General features: G+C 39.0%; 4 protein-coding genes across 5 annotated transcripts; 1 reads left to right on the plus strand and 3 right to left on the minus strand.

Moving 5' to 3' along the window:
- Positions 1-172: 172 nt before the first annotated feature.
- Positions 173-6407, minus strand: prpf4 (PRP4 pre-mRNA processing factor 4 homolog (yeast)). The gene is made up of 14 exons (XM_053618656.1): positions 6260-6407; positions 5875-6061; positions 5417-5603; positions 5235-5322; positions 5071-5150; positions 3226-3319; positions 2999-3093; positions 2859-2917; positions 2632-2755; positions 1717-1806; positions 1489-1611; positions 1150-1257; positions 931-1049; positions 173-740 (listed from the first exon to the last, which is right to left on the minus strand). The coding sequence occupies exons 2-14, from the start codon at positions 6035-6037 to the stop codon at positions 547-549; spliced, it is 1524 nt and encodes a 507-aa protein (XP_053474631.1). The 5' UTR covers positions 6038-6061; positions 6260-6407; the 3' UTR covers positions 173-546.
- A 923-nt stretch (positions 6408-7330) lies between these two features.
- On the plus strand, positions 7331-8645 carry cdc26 (cell division cycle 26 homolog). Its single transcript, XM_053618381.1, has 3 exons — positions 7331-7384; positions 7754-7890; positions 8299-8645. The coding sequence occupies exons 2-3, from the start codon at positions 7810-7812 to the stop codon at positions 8476-8478; spliced, it is 261 nt and encodes an 86-aa protein (XP_053474356.1). The 5' UTR covers positions 7331-7384; positions 7754-7809; the 3' UTR covers positions 8479-8645.
- A 1915-nt stretch (positions 8646-10560) lies between these two features.
- On the minus strand, positions 10561-22821 carry slc31a1 (solute carrier family 31 member 1). Of its 2 annotated transcripts, none has more exons than XM_053618380.1 (5): positions 22695-22821; positions 15143-15251; positions 13508-13580; positions 12244-12412; positions 10561-11846 (listed from the first exon to the last, which is right to left on the minus strand). In XM_053618380.1, exons 2-5 carry the CDS (start codon positions 15245-15247, stop codon positions 11645-11647), a joined length of 549 nt encoding a protein of 182 aa, XP_053474355.1. In that variant the 5' UTR covers positions 15248-15251; positions 22695-22821; the 3' UTR covers positions 10561-11644. The 2 variants fall into 2 exon arrangements, with proteins under 2 accessions (XP_053474355.1, XP_053474354.1); XM_053618379.1 differs by lacking the exon at positions 22695-22821 and adding an exon at positions 17499-17633.
- A 1390-nt stretch (positions 22822-24211) lies between these two features.
- On the minus strand, positions 24212-27570 carry atp6v1g1 (ATPase H+ transporting V1 subunit G1). Its single transcript, XM_053618034.1, has 3 exons — positions 27378-27570; positions 25907-26007; positions 24212-25194 (listed from the first exon to the last, which is right to left on the minus strand). Exons 1-3 carry the CDS (start codon positions 27457-27459, stop codon positions 25021-25023), a joined length of 357 nt encoding a protein of 118 aa, XP_053474009.1. The 5' UTR covers positions 27460-27570; the 3' UTR covers positions 24212-25020.
- Between the last annotated feature and the right edge of the window lie 222 nt (positions 27571-27792).

The following is a 27792-nucleotide window of genomic DNA, read 5'->3' on the forward strand; positions in this document are numbered from 1 at the left end:
AGGCCAGGACTTTGAAAAGTACATTCTTATAGGAAAAAAAAAAAAAAAAAAGTTAAATCTAGTATCCTTAAGAATTAATTTTTTTTTTTTTTGGTTTGTGTTTCCTTATAAGATAAGGTTCCTAAAGTGTAGAAACCCTTAGGAAGCTAAGAACACTCTAAGCTATCTAAAGAACTGCTTTGGGAACCCTTTTACTCGAAGAGTCTACAGTAATTAGCGGTTCTAAACTGTTCTGTAAGATGTGCTCGATCGTGTGGCATCAAATAACTCTGAAACTCAACACCTATGCAAGGACGAGACAAAGACACGTAAGTGTATTAATGTTTTTAATAAAAACAAAAAGATCAATGGAAGGACATAAAAGCCTGAATAAATCTTGCAAAATAAGTCAAAGGTCTGAACTAACTTATGTGTTTTTGGGTTAAATGACTTAAGGACTCAGAAACTCAAGCTGTAGGCTGTTCTCCCCCCCCCCTAAACTGTTATCAAAAACACCCTGAATCACACTCCGGCATCCTCAAACACAAACAGACCACTCCATCCTCCTCAATCGGCCACCCAGAGTTTGAAGGTGCGGTCATACGAGCAGGTCGCAATGAGCTGTCCATCAGGAGACATGTCCAGTCCCATCACTTTGCCTTCGTGTCCTGCCAGGGTCTTCAGAGGAGACCATCCAGGGTGAGTCCACACTTTAGCCATGTTGTCATAAGCACCCGTTAGCAAGAAATGGCCGTCTGTCGCTGAACGACAAAGAAGTAAAGGTATAAGCAAGTAGAACTCGACGTCAGTCACATATTTACGCCAGTAATTACACATTTACGCTTAAATATACAGAAGATAGTTATTTGTAAAGTACTGAAGCACAGAATCAGCCATTATAAATAGAAAAACATGACAGATTTAAAATCCATACTATCTACTTTCACTTACGCTGGAACTTGACGGAGGACACCAGGTTCTGGTGAGCGGGGATGGTGTAAATGCACCTCCTCTTCCGCAGGTCCCACACTTTACATGTGTTGTCGCCGCTCCCCGTAGCCACGTGAAAGCTGCACCACACACACACACACACACACTTCCCATTATTCTTTCTGAAATGATTCAAAAATGATTCAAAATTTCTGGACTTAACTGAAGGTTTCTGTTTACCCATTTGGGGAGAAGTTGACTGCGTAAACCTCTTTGAGATGACCCTCCAGGAACATGACACAGCGACCGGTCCTCAGGTCCCACACGCGACCAAAGGAATCCAGACCACTGAAAGTGCCGTGGTTAGAGAAATAGAAATGAGGATTCATAGTTAAAAAGGTATTCTCCTTACAATTCAGAAACAGAATAAACAGTAGTACTACTCGGAACATGGAGTACGAAAGTGTCTTGAGAAATATTATATAAAATTTGTCTACTTTCAAGCCATTACTTGATTTAATGTCATTTTTTGCAGTTGCAACATTTATATAAAAACAAACAAACAAACAAAAAACTCACCCAGTTCCTGCTAAGGAGCCGTCAGGATGGAAATGCAAGTCATGGACGCCTTTACTGTGGCCTTCCTGGTGAAGAATCTCCTCCTGGACCTCCAAATCCCACAGACGCCATGAGTTATCATAGCTGGAGGTGGGGTGGGGAGGGGGGACAAAACCGGATTAGCAATACTACATAATGTTGTTTATCTATAATGGCTACTCAATTGGTTTAGAATCAGGATTTCCTCACCATGTCGTGCCCAGAAAGCGACCAGAAGGATGCCACGCTACGCGAGCCACCCTCATGAAGTGTCCCTCGATGTCTGCGACAGGCTCATCACTACAGAGGAAAGGGTTAATAAGATCTATGTTGAAGAAGTGTAACAGCACTTATGACAAATGTGTGTGTATTGACCTGGGAAAACCCTAACACATAACACAAAAGCAACTATGGGAATTGTGTTGTGATAAAAAAATCCCAAATAAATCTAAATAATTTAATATTTTAGCATCTTCAAAGTAGGCGCCCTTTCTGCCCAGAATTTCCAGAAACGTATTCTTGGCGTTTTCTCACCCGATTTCTTGAGGAATTTCCCCGAGATGCTTTTTAAACAGTATTAAAGGAGTTCACACCGACGCTGGACGCTTATCGGCTGCTTTTCAGAATATTTCGCTCCGAGTCATCCGTTTAAAAAAATAAAAAATTTTGTAAATAAAATGTTAGTTTTCTAATGAAAGAAATGAATATGTCGGCACAATTATATTTTTGTCTACAACACCGATTTCACATATTTAATCCTACACCTTCAGATCAAAAGCTTTTTAAAGATCATGAGAAACATTTCAGTCGAGTGTCCACAAACTTTTGACACATTAGTTATGAAAACCATAGTCCATTTTTATATAATTCTTTTACCAATCAGAGAAACAGTGAAATACTTCCACACTACAACTCTACATTTTCACAGGTAGTTTGTTAACAAATCTACATATTGTGATAAATATCGTACATCACAGAAATGTCTTCAAGTATCATGCTACGATATGTTTGGCATATCGCCCAACCCTTTTCCACAGCGCCGCCAACTCGTACCAGGGAACGCCGAGGTCAAAACGTGGTCTGATGGATTTTCCCAGAAAGTCACACACATTCACTCACACACACCTGTCTAAACTCCACAGCTTAACAGATCCGTCGGCAGCACAAGAGGCCATGTTGACATCTGACTCGGCAAGCGTGAGCGTGGCTTGTGGATGGAAGCTGACTGCTCCAACGTTGGTACTGTGACCTAGATGTAAAATTAATTCAGAACATTTCTCACATTTATCATAATTGTTTTTTTTTTTAAAAACCCAGGTTCTTGGTGCAATTTAAAAAGACTACTCACTTACCTCTTAACGTGCGGACGAGACTACAGTCTGGAATGTTCCAGAGTTTGCACAGACCGCTCCTAATTCAGACGCAGTACAGTTAATAAAACTGGAAATGACGTCAATGGCGGTGTAAAAACCTCACAACAAAGAAAGCTCACCATGATGCGGTGACTAACAGTTTGGAGTTGGGGCTGAACTGGCAGGTGGATATCGGACGATCGTCTCCGATCTGACTGCAGAAGTTATTCAGGTTCTGATGGGAAATGCAGAGAATCTAAATGTCAGGTGTTTCAAATAAATAAATAAACAAACAAACAAACAAACAAACAAACAGTGGTGTTGAGATACTGTGTTGCTTTTCTTGAGAACGCCGAGATCAGCTCACCCTGAGCGTCTTGTGAAGCTCTTGTTGTCGTACGGTGCGTGTAGATTCGGGAATCTCTCTCTGAGCCTGTGCAGCTTCCAGTCTCTTCACAGCTCTGGGAAAAGAAAGAAAAAAACAACAACACAAAATTACATCCAGTTCAAGATATTGAGACAACATCAGCTATATTATAAGTATTTCAGATGAATGTTATTTAGAGTAAATACACACACACAAAAAAAAAAAAACTGGTAGAAACTGGTTCCAAAGTTCCAGCGACTTCTACAATATGCCAAGGAACGGCTAGACCTTCCATATTAATAAATGTCATCAAACAAACAAATATTTGTTCTTGGTTAAATTTCTTAATATAATTAAAAGCACCATATTACTTATATTTTTCAAAGGTTTGAAATTGATGAGCCATTCTCATAAAAACTGTTTATAAACGTAAAGAATTAATACAACAATACAGAATAGTATGTTACATCAGCCTGTACAGGATTTCGGAGGTTTTTTGTGATTGCTGCGGCTTTTTTTCATGTTTTCTGTGCTTTTTTGGAGGGAAAACTATTTAATTTGGCAAAATTGCAATTGTGTGAAATTGCCTTTCGCAGTGATGTTTGTTGGTAAACGAGACATTTTAGCTGTACTCATGTTCGTTGCATGTGAATCGAAGAGGGCTTTGGCTGAATGCGCGTTGTGATGCTGTCACTCGACACGTCTTGGTGCAAATCTGTGGAAAACTCTGCGGTAATTTTGAAAACTTGCACGCTCCTCTGAAGATTGCGGAGTTTGCTTGATTTTGCGTTAATATCCGCGATCGCAAAATCGTGAAATCCTGGAGGGACTGTTATGTATTATAACCTATTTATGGAGAAATAGCTTTTTTTTTTTAGATTTATGTAAATAATGCTATATCTTCCTTGTGATTTTTTTTTTACAGTTTAAAAATCAAATAAATTCCATCCATGCATCCACTTTTTGTACCGCTTATCCTACACAGGGTCGCAGGGAGTCTGGAGTCTATCCCAGGGAACTTGGGGCACAAGGCGGGCGACACTCTAGACGGGGTGCCAACCCATCACACAGGGCACAATCATACATACAATCACAGACTACGGACAATTTGGAAATCCCAATCAACCTACAGCGCATGTCTTTGGACTGGGGGAGGAAACCGGAGTACCCGGAGGAAACCCCTGAAGCACAGCAAGATTCAAACCCCCAACCCCAAAATTGTGAGGATAACGTACTAAACACGAAGCCATGTGCACCATGTAACACTAAAACTGTGTACTGTTCGGCACTACACTGTCACTTATTGTGCCTATTGTCCTGTTTTAGTAGTATTGTACTGTCCTGTGTTTTTAGCACATGTCTGAATGTGCACTTTGTGTAGAATGTTTTTAGATCTTATTTAGTTCTGTGTCGCCTCATGTGGCTAGTGTGTTGTTTTATGTAGCACAGTGGTCCTACAGGAACATCGTTTCCTTTCACCGAGTACTGTACCAGCTGTATATGGTTGAAATGACAAAAAAACCACTTGCTCTTGAACTAAATTTAATTTACTTATCTTTAGTATTGACAAATAACCCTGTGTATTATTATAATACTGTTTATGTTATAAAAATGGAACACAGTAAACAGAAAAAAAATTTAAATTAACGTGTACAACAATAATCAGCTACAAGCTCATAATATAATATAATATAATATAATATAATATAATAAATAAATAAATGAGGTCCATTTTGATTTCAGCTTGTCTTTAACATTTATCACAGTATTCAACACTGGAAACAAGAAAACACGGAAACACAATACCTGCCTTCTTGGTATTATAACAGAAAGAGCTGTTCTTACCTGGGCAGTGAATATTTGGCCAGCCAGATTCGTGCCTCCTTCAGCGTGTCGGGACCCTCGTGGTACCACGTCTGCTGAGACTGAACGAGAAAAAGTTAACACCGAGATTTAACAACCCGAGGATTAATATTAGCCACAACCAAAAGAGAACCGAGGATACGTACATCCTCTTGGGAACGTTTGGCTTTCTCTTCATCCTTTTTCGATTTCTTCAGAGCATCCAGACCCACTACTGACAAAATATTCCTCAACCTGTAAAAGACACATGTGCATTAATTGGTTAAAAGACACGAGCATTGGCAAAATCAAAGACGGAAATAAAAAAGAACAAGAAAAGTAACCTCACCTCTCTCGCCTTTCGGCAGGGCCCTCGCCGAACACCGTGATCGGCTCTCCGAGGGCACGCAGGCACGCTTTGACTTCGGTGTCGTCGGTAGAGACTGTGATTTGTCGGGCTCTTTTTCTGCGCTCGAATTCAGCCAGTACCTCAGCCTGCCGGTCGCTCACTCGCTCCTCCAGCTCCATGGACTCACCTGGAAATGTTCACGTAGAACCATTAGTTAAGAAACAAATTACAAAACAACCGCCATGTTCAGAGAAAATTAACAATAGTCTAAAATCCTATTTAGATGTGATTCAAGTTACACAGGGAAGTGGGCTGATAGGATTACTGGAGTATCTGTCATTTTCGTTATTTTTAAACGTGCTGCGTTCCTGTGTTTTATACATATCCCATCCCAGTAAAGAAGTCTACAGCTCCAAATGAGATGAGGTCTCTGCCATGTTATTCGGTGGGATACTTACCACTGGAGATGTTAATATTCCCAGCCTCAATTCCAGCCTTAAGAGCATCTTTCTCTGATGAAATGGTTCCATCACGAGCAAGACGCTCCCTTTCCTTTTCTTCAATACTTCCATAGAAGATTCGAGCTTTTTTCACCAAAGGGGCTTCGTCCTCATCCGACATGCTTCAAATGGCACGGCTGCTTTACTAAAATCAAAACAAATTAACGTGAAGCAAAAAAAATAAAGAGCATTGTTTATAAATGAAGGTGTGTCAAGTAGAAGTTGGGAGACTTATAAATACGTGAATTCTCTCATTTCATCCAATCCAAAACAAACTGGACGTAGACAGAAATGTTTCTTTTAAAAATAAATGTAGAAATAAATCCAAATAGTTCACACTTACCAATGAACGAAAGAAGGTACGACCCTGGAAGATAGACTAACTTCCCTATATATCTATTACAAATATATTTTCCTTAAAAGTTGGAATATTTTAGAATAATTCATTTAATGAGCTAACTGTAAGTGCACGACGAAACCGCCACCATCTTTTTTTGTGTCGCACAGGAAATACGTCATGAGTATGCGCATGAACGTTTCTGTCACAGTGATGGCGTTGTATAGTTTATTTTCTTTCTTTTTTTGTTTTTGTTTAATGCAATACAAAAACAGGCCTTATAGTCACAATACTTGAATAATCGCAAACAAAAAATAACTGAGCAGCAGCCAAGGCATTAAATGACAGAATAAATGAGAAAAGAAAACACAAACAAGGGCTTAACATTCAAAATAAACTTCCAATAAATCAAATAAAAGCAGAGCATTTCTTATTACAGATATTCTTTAGAGATTTGTGAAACATCTTTAACTCATTTTGGAGAGACAGAAATCTGGGAGAGATTTTGAAGAACCTACATTTGTGTATATAATATTTAGCTAAGATCAGAACGCTGTTTACCATAAATTCAATTCTAAAGATTGCGTTATTAAATGACGTGAACACACATAAATATAATACTTTTTTTTCACAACGAAACCCAAATGTGATAATTTCCTAAATAAGAGTTTGAGAATGGGAAAGAACAAAAACCTTTAAAAACTGTTGACTGTAACATTTCCACCCAACTCTGTATATATTCGTGCATGTTTTAATGTTTATGAATTGTATTTTGTCTTTTAAAAAAAAAATCCATACTATATTTAGATTTAATTTAAAGATTTCAATGTAATACTTTCATTAAAAAAAACTATAAATTGATATTTATGGTATGTAAATAAATAATAATAATAATAAAACAACCTGTGAGACAAATGAACGTGTTTTTTTTTTTTTTTGTTGTTGTTGTTTTTTTGCAGTATTTATTAGAAAGCGTATAAAAATAGATCAATTCCACTGTCATGAACGAGTGACCTGTTTTACACAATTTTGTCCCTGTGGCCACAAAACAAGAAACTACATTTCCCAGAAATCCAAAGTAAACTTCCGGTTGAGCGAACAACCGCCAACCCGGGATAAGTGTGCGCAAATGTAAGTCGTTTTTTAATATTATATATATTTTTCCTATTAATATTAAATATACTAATCAACAGAAATATTTAATTCGTTTCAAAATACTCGCATCCATACTATTATTATTATTATTATTTGTGTTCAACACAGGTCTATATGTAGGTTAAAGCTACAGAGCTAAGCTAGCTACATTGTTATTTAACCTCCATTTAACAAACTGCACGTTGGAGCTATTGTCCTGAAGATGAGAATTGTTCTGCTTAAAAAGCTTTAAAAAAATCACAATTACGACTTAACGAGGTAAGAATTACGGTTGCGAATTACTATAACATTAATAGTGATTTTTTTTTTACACCCCCCCCCCCGTCCTGGTATTTGTATTTGCAGGAGTTATGGGCTGTCTTTCATCATTTTAATATTTTTCAAGTAACAAAAACAAAACGATGCTTCGCCGAAAGCCTACTCGTCTGGAGCTGAAGCTGGATGATACCGAGGAGTTTGAGAGTGTGAAGAAAGAGCTGGAGGTTCGTGTTTCTGTTTTCTTGCATTGAATGGCATTACATGATGGCTTTAAAGATGCTTTAAAGTTCCTAATACTGCAGAAATGTGATACCTGCTGAATAACCTGAACCTATATGGAGTCCCTGTGTCTGCTTGGAGTTTCTTCTGGCTTCTCTGGTTTCCTCCCAACTTCTAAAAACATGCCAGTAGGTGGATTGGTAACTCTCTAAATTGTCCAGAGTGTTCCCAGGATAGACTCTGGATCCTGACAAGGATAAAGTTGTTACTGAATGAATGAAAACTAGACAAGGTTTGTTAAGTCTGCATGACTTGCACAGAGTAACAGACGTCTCACAGGTTTATTTCAAAGCTGGCAGCTGGCACCGTTGTGGTCACACCCTTTACTCATAACCGCACTTTTATTCTTACAGAGCAGAAAGAAACAGCGAGACGAAGTGGACGTGGTCGGAGTTACACCGAGTGAGATGAGCGGCTCTGTCGGAGGTTCTGATGGAAAAACCCGAGAGCAAACCATACACGAGCGGATAGGATACAAACCTCACCCGAAGTCGAACACGCTTCCGTCGTTCTTTGGGAACCTCCAGTTTTGAGTAACGAACGAACTAAGTGAAATGACTGACCTTCGGCATGTTACGCACCGATGCCGTTTTGATTGGGAAACTGAAGAGGATGGAACCCAGAGCCACTCCATGCTGTTGTTCTCAATGTGTTTTGTAATCCGTTCTACTAATTATTAAAAATAAAAGCAATGTACATACATGCTTGCTTTGCATAACTTCTTGCAAAAAGGAATTAATGTGGTCTTGACTGAGAACTTATTATATACATGGTTATTAACGAGGTGTGTGACCTCTAACCTTAGGAGTCTGTTAACATTAAACATTATATTACATTAAATAACCTTTAAAACCACTTGCCTAATATTGTGTAGGTCCCCCTTGTGCCGTCAAAACAGCTCAAAGCCCATCAAAGCATGGACTCCACAAGATACAATGCACTGTCTGTTTCCGACACCTTTCAATCAGCGATTTGTGCTACAGTTGCTCTTTTTTGGGATCAGACCAGATGGGCTAGCCTTTGCTCGCCATGCAGATCAATGAACCTTGGGCGTCCATGACCCTGTTGCTGGTTCACCGGTTGTCCTTCCCTGGGCCACTTTTAGAAGGAACACCCCATAAGATGTTCTGTTTTGGAGATGGTCTGACCCAGTCGTCCAGCCATAACAATTTGGTGCTTGTCAAAGTCGCACAGATCCTTTCACTTGCCCGTTGTTCCTGCTTCCAACACATCAACTTCGAGAAATGACCGTTCACTTGCTGCCTAATATTTCCCATCAGCTTGACAGGTCCCACTGTAATAAAATAATCAACGTTATTCATGTCACCTGTTAGTGGGTTTAGTGTTAGGGCTGATTGGCATGTGTGTGTATATCAGCAAAAAAAAAACGCTCTCACATTCATCTGCTTTTATTTCCCTCAAACGTGTAAATATTTGTATTAACAAAAAAACATACAACTGAGACATAAACTGAACAAGTTTCAGAGATCTGACGACCAGAAATGGAATAATGAGTCCCTGAACACAGAGGGGGGTCAATATTAAAAGTAACAGTCAATATCTGATGTGGCCACCAGCTGCTTTAAGTACTACAGTGCATCTCATCCTCATAGATTTGCCAGTTCTTGCTGTGAGATGTTACTCCACTCTTCCACCAAGGCATTTGCGAGTTCTCGATCACATCTGGAGGGACACATGGTTACATGTAATTTTCCACTACGAGGATGATCAGCTGTCCTTCCTGTCTCCCTGTAGTACCGCCTCAGGCGTCTTACATTACAGTATATTGCTCTAGCCACATCTGCAGTCCTCATGTCTCCCTGCAGCAGACCTATGGCATGTTCATGCAGGTGAGCAGGAACTCTAGACATCTTTCTTCTGGTGTTTTTCAGAGTCAGTAGAAAGGTCTCTTTAGTGTCCTAAGTTATTGTAACTGTGACCTTATTCGCCTACTGCCTGTAAACTGTTCGTGTCTTAAGGACTTTTCCACAGGTACAGTAACTGTGTAGGGTTCAGTGAAGAAGCATGAAAAACATTGTTTAAACCCTTTCCAATAAAGGTCTGTAAAGCTTATTTGGATTTTACAAAATTATCTTTAAAATACAGTCTCCTGAAAAAGGGACGTTTATTTTTTTTGCTGAGTGTGTATGTATATATGTGTGTGTGTGTGTGTGTGTGTGTGTGTAACATTTATGGAAGGAGTCTCTAGTGTCAGTGAAACAGTCAGGATGTTTTCCACCGTAGGAAAGTTTTCATAATCAACGCTCTTTGCTTTCAAATAAAACGTTTCCTGTTAGACGATGCAATTCTGTGCCATCGTTCTCAGTTCTTCCTCTCAGAAGCACTTCTGACAAATTAGAAGTTTTCCCTGCTGTCGACGCCAGACACGTGAGTTGGTCAGGATAAACGTGAAGACGTGCAGAATAGGCAGTAGACAAACCCTGACCTGGTGAAATCTGCTTTCATGTCCAAGTATTTACTGCCTGTAAACTGTTTTATGACCGTGATCTTTATCAATTGACGATATATATTCAGGGTACGTGCACTGTGATCAGTACACTCCAGAAGGACAGGAACAAGGATCACTTTCTTGCAGCAATGAAAACAACAGTCAATTTTAATTTAATTTAATTTAATTTAATTCGATTTTATCTAAAGAGCACAATTACATTTGCTGCATACATAAGTGTTACATAAAACCTAATGATGTCAGTAACTAAAATAACAATAGACTTTATGTACTTGACATTAATAGAATATTTCAAATACAAATTATAAAAAGGAATCTTCACAGACACACTGGCATCACATAGTCTAGATTTCATGGACCGTTCTATGTGTTTATTTTTATTTTTTTTAAAACAACAACACCACCCCACACGGAGTAATTTTCAGTTTCAGCTTTGTAAACCAAAGTGTCAAAGCTGGGCAGATGGCATTGATGTCTTCCTCTCCCTCTCTCTTAACATGAGCGTTTGATAATTCAGCACTGTTTCTGTTTGAGTCGGTCACTGATTAGCGTTTTGATATCCTGACAATGATTAACGTGTCTGCCATTTCAGCTATTATGATTACAATAAAAAAAATAAAATACAATAAAAAAAAGACACACTCGGTGGTGCATTTTCAAATCAGCTCTCACAACCGCAACACAGATCCGTCATAATCACTCGCATTGTTTGTAAACTAAATAAAACACCTCCTCTTATTCATATTCACTATCATTTTTTGTTAGTCAGTAAATCCTGTAGTATTTCACCGTATAGTATTGCTTCCCTCCTTGTAAAAATTTCAGCTTTAAGGCAAAAGGTCTAGTTAGGTATCCCTTTAATGCCCAGAGATGTGATGATTGTACAAATGAAGAGGTAGAATTTAAAGCTGTGCATGTTACACCTCCTGCAAGGAATGGTGTGGAAATTATGATTGAGCGGGGGTCATGATAATCCTGAATGCGTCCACATTGATGGCGATTGGGTGGGGTAAAAATCTGAATAAAATTCAGTGTACAGGGGGGACAAAAAAAAAAAAAACAACTTTAAAATTACACTAACTAGAGCAGCCGGACACTACTTTTGTGCCTTCAGAGTGATACAGGTTCGAAGAACTATAATTGAATCATTTCCGGGTATCTGTCTGGTATGTTTGGTGTACGTGTGTGTATGTAGGGAGGGAGAGAGAGGACGTGGTCCGATTAGAGGCTTAATGACAGTGTTCTGTAATGTCCACCACGACTGCCTTCTTCCAGCTGAACAGGAAGTAACCCACGCCGGCTCCCAACGCCACGGCTATGCACAGGTAGCCGTTGTAGGTCATGAACACCAGCATGAGGAAGTAACTGATCACCACCTGGATGACGTGAAGTATCGTCTGGAAAACGTGTGCCATACTCAGCATCCGCTGCCTGAGAGAAACAGAGAAGAAAAGTGTCTCCTTCTTCTTATTATTTATTATTATAATAAAAAGCACGACACAAGACGAGTTCTTGATCACTAGTGTACAGGGTGTCCCAAGTGTCTTCATACATAGGGGTGACGGAAGTGGTGCTGGCAAACACAGTCCCTTGCAGTATGAAGACTTTTGGGACACCCTGTATTGTTTTTTGGCATTTACTTGCCATGTGCTGAGATTAAAGCCTTATTCAGACAGGATCCATTTTACAGCAGGAGGTGGAGTTATGGGAGCATTTCTAGGATTTTCATCTGGCCCAAATGCACTATGACAGCTATTCTTTTAATTGCACATATGATCTGTAAAGATTACGCCACACTGAACCTTCTCGAGTGCGAAAAGCAGCTCACCCGACTGTTTTGTGCGTCTCCATGAGCACGGTCCCATCGGTGCCGGGAACTGGCATGGAGTTGTAGCGTACGCTGATTTGGTTCCTCCTCAGCAGGACCTCACGTCCGATCTTCAGTCCCTCGTAGAACGCAGCCAACAGGAACACTCCGATACAGGCACCTACCATCTCTGAGACGAGCATACGAGTGGTTCAGAATTCGGGTGTTTTCGAGGACACTGTTGCTGAAGACCTCGATCGAGTATTCTGTGTATCTGATACAGCAGTGTTGCTGGGGGTTTTTAAACAATGTGTGCACTTCCTGCACCTTACCTTGTCAGTCATCATGTACAGTTAGAAAGTGTAGTGCTTGTGTGTTAATTAATTTCTCTCTCGTCATCGGTGTTCGTTTCTCTCCACAGCATGGGCTTACGTGCTGGATTATTCTCAACTCAGCAGTGATCTAGAACTGTTTACCGCTGCCACCCTGCTACACTTTTCAGATTATATCTGAAGCTGGGAGCTGCGTCCCTGCGATCGACGAGGTAGAGCCAAGTTGACTGTGCATAGCAAAATGTGAACAACGGTCAGTAATTATACACCTATAAACTGATCTATATAGTATAGTAGCTGTACCTGATTAAAATAAATTGTCATTCAGTGTAGGTATGAGGTAGGTGATGTAACAACCGGGTAACTGAGTAAAGAGACTAAACCAACAGAGCAAAGTTGACATGATAACTCGCAGGAGTGCATGTAAAGATGCACAAAGTTGTACCGATATAATACGGTGTTGTCTCGAATCGATACGATGCATTTTTGATACTGCAGATATAAGACTAGGCTTACGTCTTCATTTTCAATTGATTAAAACCGTCAACAGTGTAAAAGTACATAAGTGAAACTTAATAATAAGGGAACGGTACAGTACATGATATAGTATAAATTATACAATAATGAGCGGAGAAAAGCTGAAATGCAACGAGGAGTTTGTTAACGGTGACAGCGTGCGTAACTAGGCAACAACGTTCTCTCCCGTTACATGACGTGTCAGTATGTACTTGCGTACTCTTTCGCTACACACTCAAAAGTAGTCAAGTAGGCAACCTGGGACGCAGCAAGCACTTGCGTGATCCATTCAGACTCATAGAAGCAGTGTGGAGATTAGTACAGCTTTATGATTTATGCAATTTCCCGTAAAAAATTTCCATTTGAAGCCCTTTAAGTGGACTTCTACGTATGTTTTATCAATCGACGACGAAGTCACTTTAATAGTTTAGACTCACCTCCAGGTGTGTTGATAATCAAGCCAGCAAACAGCAGCTCGACATTTTTGCAACCGAAGTAAAAGGTCATTTGCTGCACAGAGGAAAAAACAAAACAAAAAACAGAATACGTTTAGTATAAATAATTTCTTAACGCATGTATATAAACTGCCAGTCAAACAGTTGTTTTCTTTTTAAATTACATAAGCATTTTATGACAATTTATACGTCGAATACTCAAATGCGATTAGTCAGAAGGTATGGATTCATTTTCTCTAACCGCATGTTATTGTTGCTATGGTAACAACCTACACACAGAGACGTATGGCGGACGCCGCAAACAGACCGACTTAAAAACGTGCGAAATTGTTGATATGGTGAGGTTTTCTGTGAGGTGTCGTCACCACTTTGTCGGCAAATCTGTTCCTTTAAGGTTTCCAACACCGTCGTCAGGACAGAACGCTTTGGATTTGTCTGGTAAAATCGTCAAGCTGCATATTTTTGCCTTATTAACTTATTAAAAAAAAAAAAAAAAAGAGAGACGCTGCTGAGGGAACAATTGTTTATAGCCGCTATCAAATAAGTGATAACAGTGATAACTTTTTTCATGGACGTTAAATTTAGCTATAAATACATCAAATGTACGATCTGACATTGTTTAATAAAGAAAATACTCATATTGCTGTGGTATAAGAGGTAAGGTTTCAGGGTAGTAACAGTAACTCAGTAGCATCAAGCCACCCCTTTGTTGATGATTTTCCTACAACAGTACACACCACTGTGATGCATTCCTTACATAATTGCACACACCAAACAAAACAATAGAGATAAATAGTAATTAAATTAAATTTAAGGAAAGATTCATCTTTGGGGAACTTATTCACTGTTTTATTAAAGGAAGGCACTTGTAGAGCAAACGTGCACTAGTATTAAGTGTAAAATATATTTTAGGGATTGTTTATATGTTTATTTTGGATTAATGCGAGTCAAATGAAAAGCTTAGTTTTTAAAAGATGTTTTGCATTGTTGTTTTTAACGCAAATTGATATCACAAAAGTGTGGAATTGTTCTACACGATCTCCAAAGCGTGTCCAGACTCATTTAGGAAAAAAATCCGATTCAATTCTCATTTCTGTCGCACTTTTAATGTTTTCGTTTCGCTCAACCTCGTACTTTCATGCACGCCGTCTACGCTTGCCGGCTACTTTAGCAGAACTGCCGCTCCCTGGATGTTTTTTTTTTTTTTTTAACCATTCTGTGTAAACTCTAGCGAACGTTGTGCGTGAGAATCTCAGGAGATCAGAAGTTTCAGTCTGTCCCGAACAACCATGTCAAGATCAAAATCACTGAGATCACACTGACTCCTCCCTCCCCCACCCCTGGGATCCTCTTTGTACCTGTATATGCACACGATTATCTGATTGGATAAGGGCATGAAAGAGCAGAGGTATAGGTGTACCTGTTAAAAGTGGCTGGTGAGTGTAAATCTTTACATCCTTACAAAACGGCTACCAAAAAAAATGTTCAAGTTAATCTTTGCTAATCCTATAGGCTAGGCATTTATTTATTAAAATGTACCGTTAATGAACCATCATCTGCACTGATCTATTGCATCCACTCGGTCTTCCATGAGTACAAACCAAAAATTTCACTGACCATCATCATGTGACCTTGGTTTCCAGATCCATGATCCATGGTGTGATGTGGAGGGTGAGTTGTGGTTGGGGAAGGCATGACGTTCTGACTGTGATCATGTGACATCTTCCTACACATGTAAAAACAAAAGACAACATTTAACAGTTAAACCACTATTGCCGAGAGTTTTTACACTTTTTGTAAAATCATACAGCAACATGTGCACAACATCCAGTCCATTATTGCTGGTATAATAAACTGGGTTGTGGTTATCAGTTTTATGGTATTACTTTTCAGGATATCACACTGGGAAGTCGGCTAATCGCTATGACCTGCCCTCATGCCTGATATCCAGGTGCAGTGTGACATGGTTTCCAAAATCTGATGCCAACAAACATTTTCAGAAATTCTACAAAACATCACACAGGCGATGTGAAATTGAGAAATAACAACCACTTAACCTTTACCAGTCGAATCCCGTCGTCAGCCCCGGGCTACACATTCAAAACACTCTGCTCTCTCTAATCTAATATGTAGCCATTTAAAAGAAATTGAGCCCTAATGGAAGAATAATACACTTTTCTATAGGCCAGATCTAGCCTGGGGGGGAAATAAGTGAGGGGGGGACCCAAAAAGCCCTGACAGAGAGGGCAGATAATGAAAAGATGCAGATCCAACCTCAGGTTTCTTTTTTCTGAGAAAACCATGTTACCCTTGTCAGTCTCAGTTTGCTTCCTGAAACATCACTGTATGGATTTACTGAGTGGACCAAACACACATTTTCAAACAATTTTACAGAAGTAATGCTTTACAGCATGTATAAGTAGTCTATTACAGTGTGTGTGTATGTATATATGTATATATATTTATTTTACAGGTGTGTTGTAATGTTCAATACAGGGCTGTTCATAAAATACATATTCTCCACGTTCTTATGTAATAAGTGTAATAGTTATTTCTTCCTCCCCTTCTTTCTTTACTCTGGTACAGCTGGGCTCAGCACATTTCTGTTCAATTCTGTAGAGATATCCCATCGAAATGATAAAAACAGCTCCGAAACCTTTTATATAACATCTATATCCGGACAGACTGTACATTAGTTCACGCAAACTAATCTGTGTAGATATAACAGTCTTTCTTAACATATATACACTCCTGGGCAAAAAAAAAAAAAAAAAAAAAAAAGCGGGCCAAGTCCAAAATGGCAAAATATGAAGCTTTTAATGGTCTTAACAACAAATCAGTGGTGAGGAACTTAGCAAGAATTAAATAAATAGATAAAGTAACTTAATATGGGATCGTTTTTTTCCCCTTTGATTTCTTTAAATGTTTAAGACTTGCAGGCAGTTCTTTTATTTTAATAAAAAAATTTTATTCGATTTATTTTATTTTTTACTTTTATTGTGTGCACCCAGACACGTGTTAGTTTTGAATTTTACATCAAACATTTTAATCACCGTCATGATTTTTCCTCTGCATACAAGAAGACTATATACACAAGGTCCTGCCATGGCCATCCCAGTCCCCTGACTTGAAACCCATAGGAAACCTGTGGGGTGAACTGAAGAGACCTCGAAATGTGAAGGATCTGGAGAGTTTCTGTACGGAGGAATGGTCTCAGATACCTTGCCATGTATTCTCCAACCTCATCAGGCATTATAGGAGAAACTCAGAACTGACTCAAAGCTTGGCAAAGAGCGGTAGCACAAAGTATTGACTAAAAGGGTGCCAATAATTCTTGCACACCTATATTTAACAAACATCTGAGACCAATGATTTGTTGTTAAGAGCTTTATTAAAAGCTTAATTTATTTGCCATTTTGGACTTGGCCCATTGTTTTGCCCAGGAGTGTACTAAATGTGCATCCTTACAATTTACCTGCTCTGTTAAACTCAATAAATCACACACACACCTTATGATAAAAAGTTTAAATGAAGAATTTATGGGGCTGACATCACACTGCAGGAGCAAAACCAGAATAATCAGTGCTTACGGACAATTCGTATCACATAAACACAACACTGATCAGGAAATCTACTCATTTGTACTACTTCTACAATCATGTCAGTTGTATGTGACATTTCTATCAATCAGTTTTATTTTAACAGCTTTCTTTTTAGAAATCCAGTGTTCTTCCCTATAATATACATCACCACAATAAAGGACTCTTTGAAAAATAAAGAACTTGAATGTATTCACACTTTCACATGGCATGGAACAGGCATTGCGCAACATTCTACGAATTACCCACTGGAAATAAACGTTATAGTATTATTTTCTATTACAAGATTATATTTTTTGCTGTAAGCGCTCAGCCTAGACAAACACGTCTGTTCCAAAAACCAGGCTATTGCCTTGGCGACAGATTCGACTCACCCTGACGCTGCTGTCTCTCCTGTGCGACTTTCACTGAAAACGTGTCGAGGTCCTATCGGCTATCGGCGCGCACATGAAGCGGTACCTTAGATAGAGAAATTGAACTTGGCTCTTGGGCGTGCGTAGATGTAGAGTGAATGGAGTGTCGGTGACCTTTCGAAAATGATCCCTCATGACTAATCTTCTCATGTGATCTTTCTCCTGCCTCCGACTTCTAATGGTAGATGTTAAGCCAATCAGAAGACTTTGTTCACTCTTATTACACAACCAGCACAAAAGAAAGGCTCCTCCTCCTAAAACAGATGATTTTTGCTGCAGTTTGAATAAAAGAGAATTTTATATCATCAGGTATGATCTACTTATGTGCTTTAACTCTATACTCGGTTACTTTTTTCTTCTGGACAGACTTTATATATGTTTTGATGAGGGATTAAGCTGGCACTAGGACAAAAACTATTTCATGCACACTTTTGTTTTAATTAAAATGGTTTTAGATATCGCTATCAGGCTAATAACATTTTTTTTTAAATGATCACACGATTATCAGAGAGAAACGAATCCAACCCAATTCCGGAACAAATGAATAGAACAGAATTCATTAGCCATTTATTGAAAGAGACTCCAGCCTCAGAACTTTAACGTAAAGCCAAATGTAAAGCTGATCCTTTAAATCCGTGAGAGAGAGAGAGAGAGAGAGAGAGAGAGAGAGAGAGAGATTACCAAACAATGGTAATAGATCTCAAATGGAAAGGTAAGCTGGCAACAGGAATGACCTGCCAATCAGAAATCAGTGTTTGGATGTACTGTAATCGGAAAATAATCAACTTCAGGGTGGTAACAGTAACTTGGCTTTGTGTCTGACCACGCAGCCGTTGCCATGTCAATGCCGGAATCGATATCCCAGAGACCACCAAGGCCTACAAACATGGCCGACATGAACTATAACTCCCGTCACTCACACCCACTGTCACGTTCACAGTCACCTGATTACTGATCATGCACACTGGAGTTCAATCACACACACACACACACACACACACACACACACACACACACAATTTAAGCACTTTCACAAGTATTGTGTTGTCCTGTGTTTATTTGACCGACAGCCTGAGCCTTTGTTTACTGTGCATGTTTTCCTGGTTTTTGATCCTGTTCTCGTTTCCTGGTTTTGTGATTCTGGTGATTTCCCTCCCACCAAAATCCTAACAATCTCCAACGACAGGTTGAACGTCTTTTCTGTTGCGCACAACTCAGGAGCCCTTGATTTTTTTTTTTATTCTTAAATGGTGAATAAAAGGAACTGGTCGACTCTATTAAAACATCACACACTTAAGCAAGACGCAATAGTGTATGATAAAAGTGATTTTGGATGATAATACAGATTTTGATTTGTGTATCATCCCCCCCTGCATACAGACTTGACCTACTTTGTTATATAACTCTTTAATACAGGTGACATCACATGGTGAAAGCGTGTGGTGATTCAGACTAAACTGCTAGCTAGAACTTTCTAAGAAGCAATCTTCGGAAAGCAAATGTTAGCTGATTTGAGGATAGGGGATCTTGGGACCATGTCATCCATAAATCCATTTTCCATACCTCTTATCCTATACAGGGTCGCCTGGAGTCTGGAGCCTATCCCAGGGGAACTCGGGGCACAAGACAGGGGACACCCTGGACGGAGTGCCAACCCATCGCAGGGCACAATTACACACCCATTCACACACTACGGACAATTTAGAGATGCCACTCAGCCTACAGCGCATGTCTTTGGACTGGGGGAGGAAACCTGGAGTAAACCCCCAAAGCCCAGGGAGAACATGCCCACACAGGGCGGAGGCAGGATTCGAACCCACAACCCAGGCGGGTTCGAGGCAACCGTGCCAACCATTAAGCCACCGTGCCTTTTATTATTTTAACTATCAGTTCTAGAGAGTGAAACAAGTCGGGTTTTATCCTTCATTTGTTTTTTCCTGTTCCGAGAATGTTCTTTGTGTGGGAAGTGTTCTGTTTGAATCCACCATGCATCACAACGAGGTACAAAGAGCAACTGTAGGAAATCAAACAAACAACTGCGTCCACTGTTAAAATCCCCAATTTCACAACCTCATACAAATGAAGTTTCGCAACCTCAATCAAACCATAAAACCTTTTAAAAAATATATTGTTATTTACAATTTGCAACTAGCTTCTTTTTTTTTTTTAAAGCTTTTAAAACTTGCTTATGTGGACTAACAAAAATCACAACTGTGCGTAAAATGTATTCATTTCTAGAAATGTAATTTTGACTTCTCGAACCAAGAATGTAGACTTGAACATTTTTACTCAGCTGAAGAATAATCTCTGTGGCCATGGTTTATAGGATTTCAGAAGACCTCCACTGAAGGCCTGGGGGATTAAACAATATGATACCAACACCATAAAGCCTTAAAAACACCCTGTTAGTTATTTGTGTTATTTATAAAGCCTAGATGACTTTTCATTTATGATAAATACAGTCATGTGAAAAAAAATAAGTACACCCCATGGAAATGGGTGGCTTTTTTGACATATCTGGACCAGCAAACATTTGATCCTCTTTGAAACGGTGCCTATTAATTATGAACAAAAAACATTTGTCACATTTTAAATGAACAAAAAACAGATCAGTCACATGAAAAAACTAAGTACATCCCTACATTTATCACACCTTCGAATCCATAAAATTAGAGTCAGGTGTTCAAGATTGGGTGCCAGTGATTAGAACCTGCTTAGTGAGTGCAGGTGGAACCGGTCTTATTTACACCCCTCTCATAGACTACGTTTACATGGACAGCAGTAATCTAATTATTGACTTCACTCTGAGTAAGATAATAATGTGATTAAGGTATTTACATGAGTCGCTTTTAGAACACTCCTTTCATGTACCCGTTTTACATGTTATAGAACATAATTACATTAAGGGCACACATCATTACGACACCGTGCCACGCCGTCCGACGTTCCCTCCAGAATTCCACGTATCGACATACAGTTCGTCTTCGTTATGGTACCGTATACAGTTTTGGGTGTTTTTATTTAATTTTTTACGAACGCTTTAAGTGCAGTTAATTATTTGTCATGCTGTACGTGCAAATAGACGACTGCTTGAAGCCGTGGCCTGCGTCCCAAACCGCGTACTTACCGTCTATATAGTAACCGAGATGCATGTATTTTTCCCCACTACAGGCCTATAGTAGGCAAGTATGCGGTTTGGGACGCAGCCGTGCTCTCTTGTTTGCCGTAAAATGTTGAGCACTGCCGTGTGTGATCGTGTCCTTTCGCAAAATGCGGTGAAAACTCTCACACGACGTTAATAATGTGATTAAGGTGTGTACATGTCTGTAATACACGTCCATAATGCGACTAAAACAGGAATACTCCACAGGTCTTAATTCGATTAGTGTTTACTTCAAGTCTGACCTTAATCGGATTAATTTAATTAAAAATTGCTGTTTACATGCTAGTTTTTAACCAAAGTATCATCTTAATTGGGTTAAGAGTGAATTATTGTTGTCCATGTAAACGCACTGATATATAGTGTCTGGTGTTCCCTTTGCTATTGAGGTCTGTGGTGTCATCATGCCAAGATCTAAAGAGTTCTGTAAGGCCTTCAGAAAAAAGGTTGTAGATACCTATGAGTCTGGCAAGGGATTTAAAAAGACCTCCAAATTATCTGAAATACATCATTCCAGGGAAATCATCTAGAAATGGAACAGATTTCAAACGACTGCCAATTTCTAGAGGACTGGCCGTCCCTGCAAATTCAGCCCAAGAACAGACCATCTGATGCAAAAAGAAAATTTCATCACAGGATCTGCTAGTAAGTCTTGCTTGTTGATGTCAAAGTGCACACTACTACAATCAGAAAGAGATTGCACACTACTACAATCAGAAAGAGATTGCACACATTTGACCTGCGTGAGAGGCATGCCAGGAAAAGACTACAGTTTGCCAATGAGCATATAGACAAAGACCAGGCCTTTTGGAATGACGTGCTCTGAACAGACGAATCAAAGCTAGAGTTGTTCGGCCACAGTAACAGCTGACGTGTTTGGCACAGACCAAAGACAGCTTTTCAGGAGAAGCACCTCATACCAACTGTGAAGCACGGTGGTGGAAATGTTATGGTTTGGGGTTGCTTCACTGCCTCAGGGACTGGACAGCTGTGGGGGGTGGTTAGGGATGTGTGAAATCACATCTTTTGATATTCCTGTTGAATAAATGATTGAAAAAGCTCATTTTCCTTGTGGTTTTGTTCAAGTATATCAACTTCATTAATAGGCACTGTTTCAAAGATGATCAAATGTTTGCTTGTCCAAATATGTCAAAAAAGCCAACAATTTCCATGGGGTGTACTTATGTCTCAGGACACATTATCCTGCTGAAAGAGGCCATTGCCATTAGGGAATACCAGGAATGTAGCCAGGAAAGGGTGTACTTGTTCTGAAACAATAATTATGTAGGTAATACGTATCAAAGAAACATCCACACGAATGCCAGAACCAAAAATTTCCCAACAGAACATTCCCCAGAGCATCACACTCCCTCCACCGAGCTTGCCGTCTTCGTCCCATATTGCATCCTGTTGCACTGTGATCTGACACCTTTACAGTGAATTTTTCAGCAATTTGTGCTACAGTAGCACATCAATGAGCCTTGGGCATCCATGACCTGTTGCCATAAAAACACCCCTCCCATGAGCGAATGAATATAAAATAAACCGGTTATATGATTTGAAGCCAGATCTACTTTCAAAGTTGCTTCTCATAGAAAATGAATCAATATCAGAAACTAAATATTTTCCAGTGAGAAATTGTTGGAAAATTCTAACACAGAGGAACAAAATGTAAAGTAGAAGTTTGGATGGAAGTTGGAAAACATTTCTAAATAAATAAATAAGCAAATAAATAAATAAGCAAACAAACAACCCCCCCCCCCCCCCCACACACACACAAAAAAAAGCTTAGACTTGCCTTAATTCGTACATTTGATGATTTTATTAAAACTGAGTCCCCCCCATCCAAAAAATTAACCTAAACTGTCCAAAGAACCTTCCATTAGTAAGCTAAACTTAATAACATGTTCAGAGGTCAAACCACGGAAGGAAAGAAAGGGGGGAAAAATACACACACACCAAATAAAACAGTATCAGTCAGATTAATGTGTACTTACTCTGCTTCAATCCCTGGACTTATCCTTGATTATAACTTTATGTAAAACTATATTATGTCAAACAATCAAATCCTTTCATGCACTCTCCCCGCCCCCAGCGTGTAGAGTAAACTCTAAGTACAATATCAAGAAGCCATCTACATTTCAGGGTCTTTTCCCCCCCTCAATAATAAAAGTCCTCAAATATAAAGCAGGTTTGCAATGCAATTTAACATGTAACAATTATTTTGGATAATATAATCCTAGGAATGAATCCAAAACTCGAGTCTAACTATCCCTACAAAGCATTATTGTGAATAATAAAATCATTAACGACCAATACCACTGACTTTCTTTTCTACTGAATGTCAAGTAATATCAGAATCAGTATATAAACATCCATTTCAAAGAAAGATCTTTATTTGTGTGGTTAGCACATTCGCCTCCCACCTCCAGGGTCGGGGGTTCGATTCCCGCCGCTGCCTTGTGTGTGTGGAGTTTGCATGTTCTCAACGTGCTGTGGGGGTTTCCTCCGGGTACTCCGGTTTCCTCCACCAGTCCAGAGACATGCATGGTAGGCTGATTGGCATGTCCAACATGTCCATGGTGTATGAATGTGTATGTGATTGCACCCTGCGATGGATTGCCACACCAACCAGGGTGTACCCCGCCTTGTACCCCATGCTCCCTAGGATAGGCTCCAGGTTCCCTTTGACCGTGTAGGATAAGCAGTATAGAAGATGGATGGATGGATCTTCATGTGAATACAGTATAAAAGAGGGGAATTTGCACAATTATACAGTCAGAATTTTCAAACGTGGATATCATGAATCAGATGTGAAATAAATCATTCAAGGCTGTTCTCACTTCATGTTTTGTTTTACAGACACAAAAATGGATGTGCTATATATCAAATAAAAACTAAAATACCAATAAATGTAGTTACGTAATGGATATGAAAGTAAACTTAAAATGGGTCCTAAGTAAGCATCTGCTGTAAATAGTTTTAAATGCTCAGACGAGACTACAGATGAGTACATGAATGTTGTGTTATATACAGTGAAAGAGTTTTGACTGACTGTAGGTGGATTCGAGAGGATCCACGTAGCACACACGACTATCGCTTCAGTCACTTTTATTCTGAAAGGACATCAGTCTCACTTCCTTAATGCCGGATTTGCGGTGCGCATGCGCATCATAGTTGCACATGTGTAAATTTTTACGACACTGGACATTTTAGGACATTACAGTACATTTTCTGATACATGTAGAACACCTTGTACAGGGAGGGTTCATCCGTTAAAACAGTTTATAACACATGTAATATTTAATAGATTTCCAAATTATAGAGCCTGAAATTAATTTGTCAATTTAGTACAAGCTCAGTAGTTTATAATTCTTTTTTTTAATATACACGTTTAGGAAAGTAGGGTGATATATATTTTCCCCCTGTGTATGCATAAAGTTTTTCCCCCTGCCAGATTGGTAAATAAACAACAAAAACTAAATAAAAGAAATGAAGACCACCTTGACACCCCTCACACACAGAACCATTTATTATAATTTTACTGTACTTTCCCAGCCAGGTCTAACAGAGGAATGTCAGGAACACATTAGAGAAAGAAGCAGTTGAGGAAAAACAAAGAAAGGAGCTGAGTTTGTGTTTCTCAGCTAAACAGGTTTGTCACAAATGTTCCACAGAAGGAAAAACTTTCTACAGAACCCTGTATGGCTATGAATATGTTATTTTTTTTTCTCTTTCATGCAGTTTAACAGGGTACAAATTCAGAATACTTTTCTCTTGTAGTCAATTTGTTTTGTGTTCTTGAGAAAATCAATTTCATATCATGCCAACGCTCCAGGATTAATCCAGTAGTCATCCAGTTAAACGCAGCAATCAAATAAAAACACTTTTTTCTTAATATTTCATATAAACAACACACAGCATAGCCAGATGCACAGACAGACATATGTACTGGTATCACTTCCAAACAGCACACTGATGATCGTACAGGTCTAACGATACAGAGACAAAGACATGCGCTGAACCACTGCAGGACAGCCATCACCATCAAACAATATAAATATAAATATAATTCATCTAAACCTACAGCAGGTAGAAACAATAAAACATTTGCCGTTTGAGAGAACTGAAGACTGACTAAAACCTGGTGAATTTGTTTTTGAAATGTAGTAAACAAATGATAGCTGTATGCCTCACAGCTTTACAACGACCTGTTAGAGCTGTAACTAAACACGTATGTATGGCGGGAACATCTTTAAGGTTGTACAGTGGCAGTCTTTGCCTCAGTGTTTCTCCTGAAAACGGTGGAGAGAGGCGTGAGGTTTATCCAGCGACGCGGTAATTGGCGTGGATCTCTGGCTTGATGTCGCACACCATCTTCAGGAGGTTGTTCAGTACAGCTTCTCGGTTTTGCTGGTAACTGCTCTGGATGCGGCCCATCTTGTCCAAGGTCTCTTTGTCCACCTCCACGGCCGAGTTGCCGTGAGAACCCAGTGCCTTTAATTTATAGAAAGAAATAATCATTCAAAAAAGGTCATAAATAAACAGACATGGAGAAATAAAAATAAACAAATAAGTACATTTGGGTTTGTCTGTTTTTTTACACAAATAAACAAATAGATAAAACAGGGGATAAATAAATAAACAGACAAATATAAATATAGAACAGACAGATTATATATATCAACTTTAATTATAACAAAAAAATAAACCTAAAGATACCGTTTCAAAATAATTCTAAGATTTTAGAATTGTCTAACTGTCATTAGTCTGAGAGCAGCCTCTCGAGGTGAAATAAAAACTATCACTGTCAAATTTTGTTGGGTTATTTGAAGTGTTGTTTTATTTTTATTCATTCTGAATGCCTCTATTTTTACTTTTTGGTTCAGTTTGGATGAATCTCTTATGTAATGTCATATTTATTAATAGTTAATATATTTATTTAACTTTATATATGAAGTATAGTACATTTTCATGGTACTGTTTTATTTTTGTAATAAAGTTCAACAATATTTGACTTTTTTGTGCATAAATGTTAAAAACTATCGCTCAATCGATCAATCGGTGATCGGCAGGTACTGCCCAACTTAGTTATCGGTAAAATCCACTATCGGTCGACCTCTAGTTTATCAGCTAGGCATTTTACACCAACGGCTTTACCTCCACTTTGTCAGAGGACCAAAAGGTCTGTGTGTGTTTTCCGACTCACCGCGGCTTCCTTGGTCTTGAACTCCTTTTCCCTCTGGAGACGGTACTGCTCGATCTCCGCCTGAGCTTCCTCCTTGGCTTGCTTCAAGCGGCGGTTTTTCCCTGAGGATAAAACGTGTGCAAACTTCAGTGAAACACAGTTCAAGCGCACTCGAATTTTAGTCTTAAACTATAGATTTTTAAGAATAAGGGAAATGATCTGGAGTATCCTTTCTTGCACAAATGTTCCGCTAGCAAAAGCAGAAATGGGGGAATCATACAGGGAAGTGAGTAACCCGAAATTACTGAGTCAATGGAACTGCCGTGATAATAAGAAAATAATCCTTAAGACCTTTAAGATGATCAAATTAGTCAAATTTCACAACTAGTAAATCACTTTGAATGGATGGACCAAATCATGATCAAAGAATTCAGGGGGTGGGTGTAAAAGTCATTTCAAATATCAAACCTCATAAGAGTTACTAATCACACGACAGCCAAACACTATATTCAATACAAGCGAGTATTGCTTCAATTATTACAACACACAATTCCTGACTGTTTGGCTATTTCTTTACAACACATACAGCAGTCTGAACGCCTCTGTCCCACTGTTACAGTCTTATTTCTTTTACCGCACTTACCTTAGCACTTTCAACTGTCCACGAACACCTCTAATAAGCCACATCTTTACATTTTTACATATTAGCTTTGCACATTTTAGGAATTTTCTACTCTCCTGGGAATTTCACCGCACTTGTACGACTACAACGTAAATATGCTATACTATTCTATTTCATTATAATTTATACAGGATAAACCTCAGAAGTGGGATCCTCTCTGCATCTTCATACACACACACACACCCACACACACATATCTATAAATAGGTGAGTGCAAAAGTTAGTACACCCTCAGGACTAAACTAAGATATTTTATTCACAGCAGCACTTTTGTTAGGGTTCACAGATATTCTTAGATTTATGACACGTAATGAAAAACTGCACATGCTTAGATATTAATAATGAAGGAAAACACAAATAATATCAGTTCTGAATGTGATATAAATATTCTTTATAAACATGTATGTGTATACATGTATTATGTATATCTTAAATTTCAGCAGAACATTTGGATCATCTCAGTTACAATATTCTACGATTTCTTTTCATAAACACTAATAAGTAAAAAAATGTTTGTTTATTTCTATAACGGTGATAAAATGATGAGAATTGCTCAGCTGTATGTCTCCTCTATATAACTAGCTCACTCTGTATGACAAGCTGTTTTGTTTTTGTTTTGTTTTTTGCTTTTGCTTTTTAAAACACGGGTTTTTTGTTGGGGTTGAAACGAATACCGAGCATTTAATGCATGTTAATACATTTTTTAAGTAACAGCATCATGAAATTGCCGTCTTTCTGTTTTGACTAGTCCGCTAGCTTAGCTAAGCAGCTTCGACTCCGTGTCAAATAACACCGTTAAAAACAACTTACGTTTCCGGGCTTCGGCGACTTTCTCCGCGGCCCGTTTTTCAGCCTGTAACAGCTGCTGAATGCCCTGTGACTGGCTCGCCATGGTTCAAGGAAGAAGAAGAAAAGCCGCTCTGTGAATAAAGATGGCCAAAAACGCCGCTGTACTGAAGGTCGACAGCAAAAACGCTAGAACCCGTGGAGATCAGCTGACTGTGCATCACGTGACGAAACGTCACGTAGACCCACGTGACCAGCTAGTCTATACTGTAGTGTGCAGCCTGTATTCAAAATGGCGGACACTGTGTACTGTACACTTTACTACCTCTCGTTTGGAGACCGATTGGCGTACTAATTCTACTTGAGACTTTTTTTTTTTTAAAGCAAAGGGTCGTCACACCAAATATTGACTTTGTTTCATTTATTACAGTTTAGTTCT

The sequence above is a fragment of the Ictalurus furcatus genome, chromosome 28 (genome assembly GCF_023375685.1).
Source record: "Ictalurus furcatus strain D&B chromosome 28, Billie_1.0, whole genome shotgun sequence".
Taxonomy (NCBI): Eukaryota; Metazoa; Chordata; class Actinopteri; order Siluriformes; family Ictaluridae; genus Ictalurus; species Ictalurus furcatus.

Coding starts and splice junctions, on each gene's coding strand:
- prpf4 (XM_053618656.1), bottom strand. CDS start 6,037: ATGTCGGATGAGGACGAAGCCCCTTTGGTGAAAAAAGCTCGAATCTTC. Junction 1,258..1,488: donor GGCTCCTTAGCAGGAACTGG/GTGAGTTTTTTG, acceptor CGGCACTTTCAG/TGGTCTGGATTCCTTTGGTC. Junction 1,050..1,149: donor GTCAACTTCTCCCCAAATGG/GTAAACAGAAAC, acceptor TGTGTGGTGCAG/CTTTCACGTGGCTACGGGGA.
- cdc26 (XM_053618381.1), top strand. CDS start 7,810: ATGCTTCGCCGAAAGCCTACTCGTCTGGAGCTGAAGCTGGATGATACC. Junction 7,891..8,298: donor GTGTGAAGAAAGAGCTGGAG/GTTCGTGTTTCT, acceptor TTATTCTTACAG/AGCAGAAAGAAACAGCGAGA.
- slc31a1 (XM_053618380.1), bottom strand. CDS start 15,247: ATGTCACATGATCACAGTCAGAACGTCATGCCTTCCCCAACCACAACT. Junction 13,581..15,142: donor ACCAAGGTCACATGATGATG/GTCAGTGAAATT, acceptor TCCTCTGTGCAG/CAAATGACCTTTTACTTCGG. Junction 12,413..13,507: donor GATTATCAACACACCTGGAG/GTGAGTCTAAAC, acceptor TGCTCGTCTCAG/AGATGGTAGGTGCCTGTATC.
- atp6v1g1 (XM_053618034.1), bottom strand. CDS start 27,459: ATGGCGAGCCAGTCACAGGGCATTCAGCAGCTGTTACAGGCTGAAAAA. Junction 26,008..27,377: donor AGTCGCCGAAGCCCGGAAAC/GTAAGTTGTTTT, acceptor TTTTATCCTCAG/GGAAAAACCGCCGCTTGAAG. Junction 25,195..25,906: donor TCAAGACCAAGGAAGCCGCG/GTGAGTCGGAAA, acceptor TATAAATTAAAG/GCACTGGGTTCTCACGGCAA.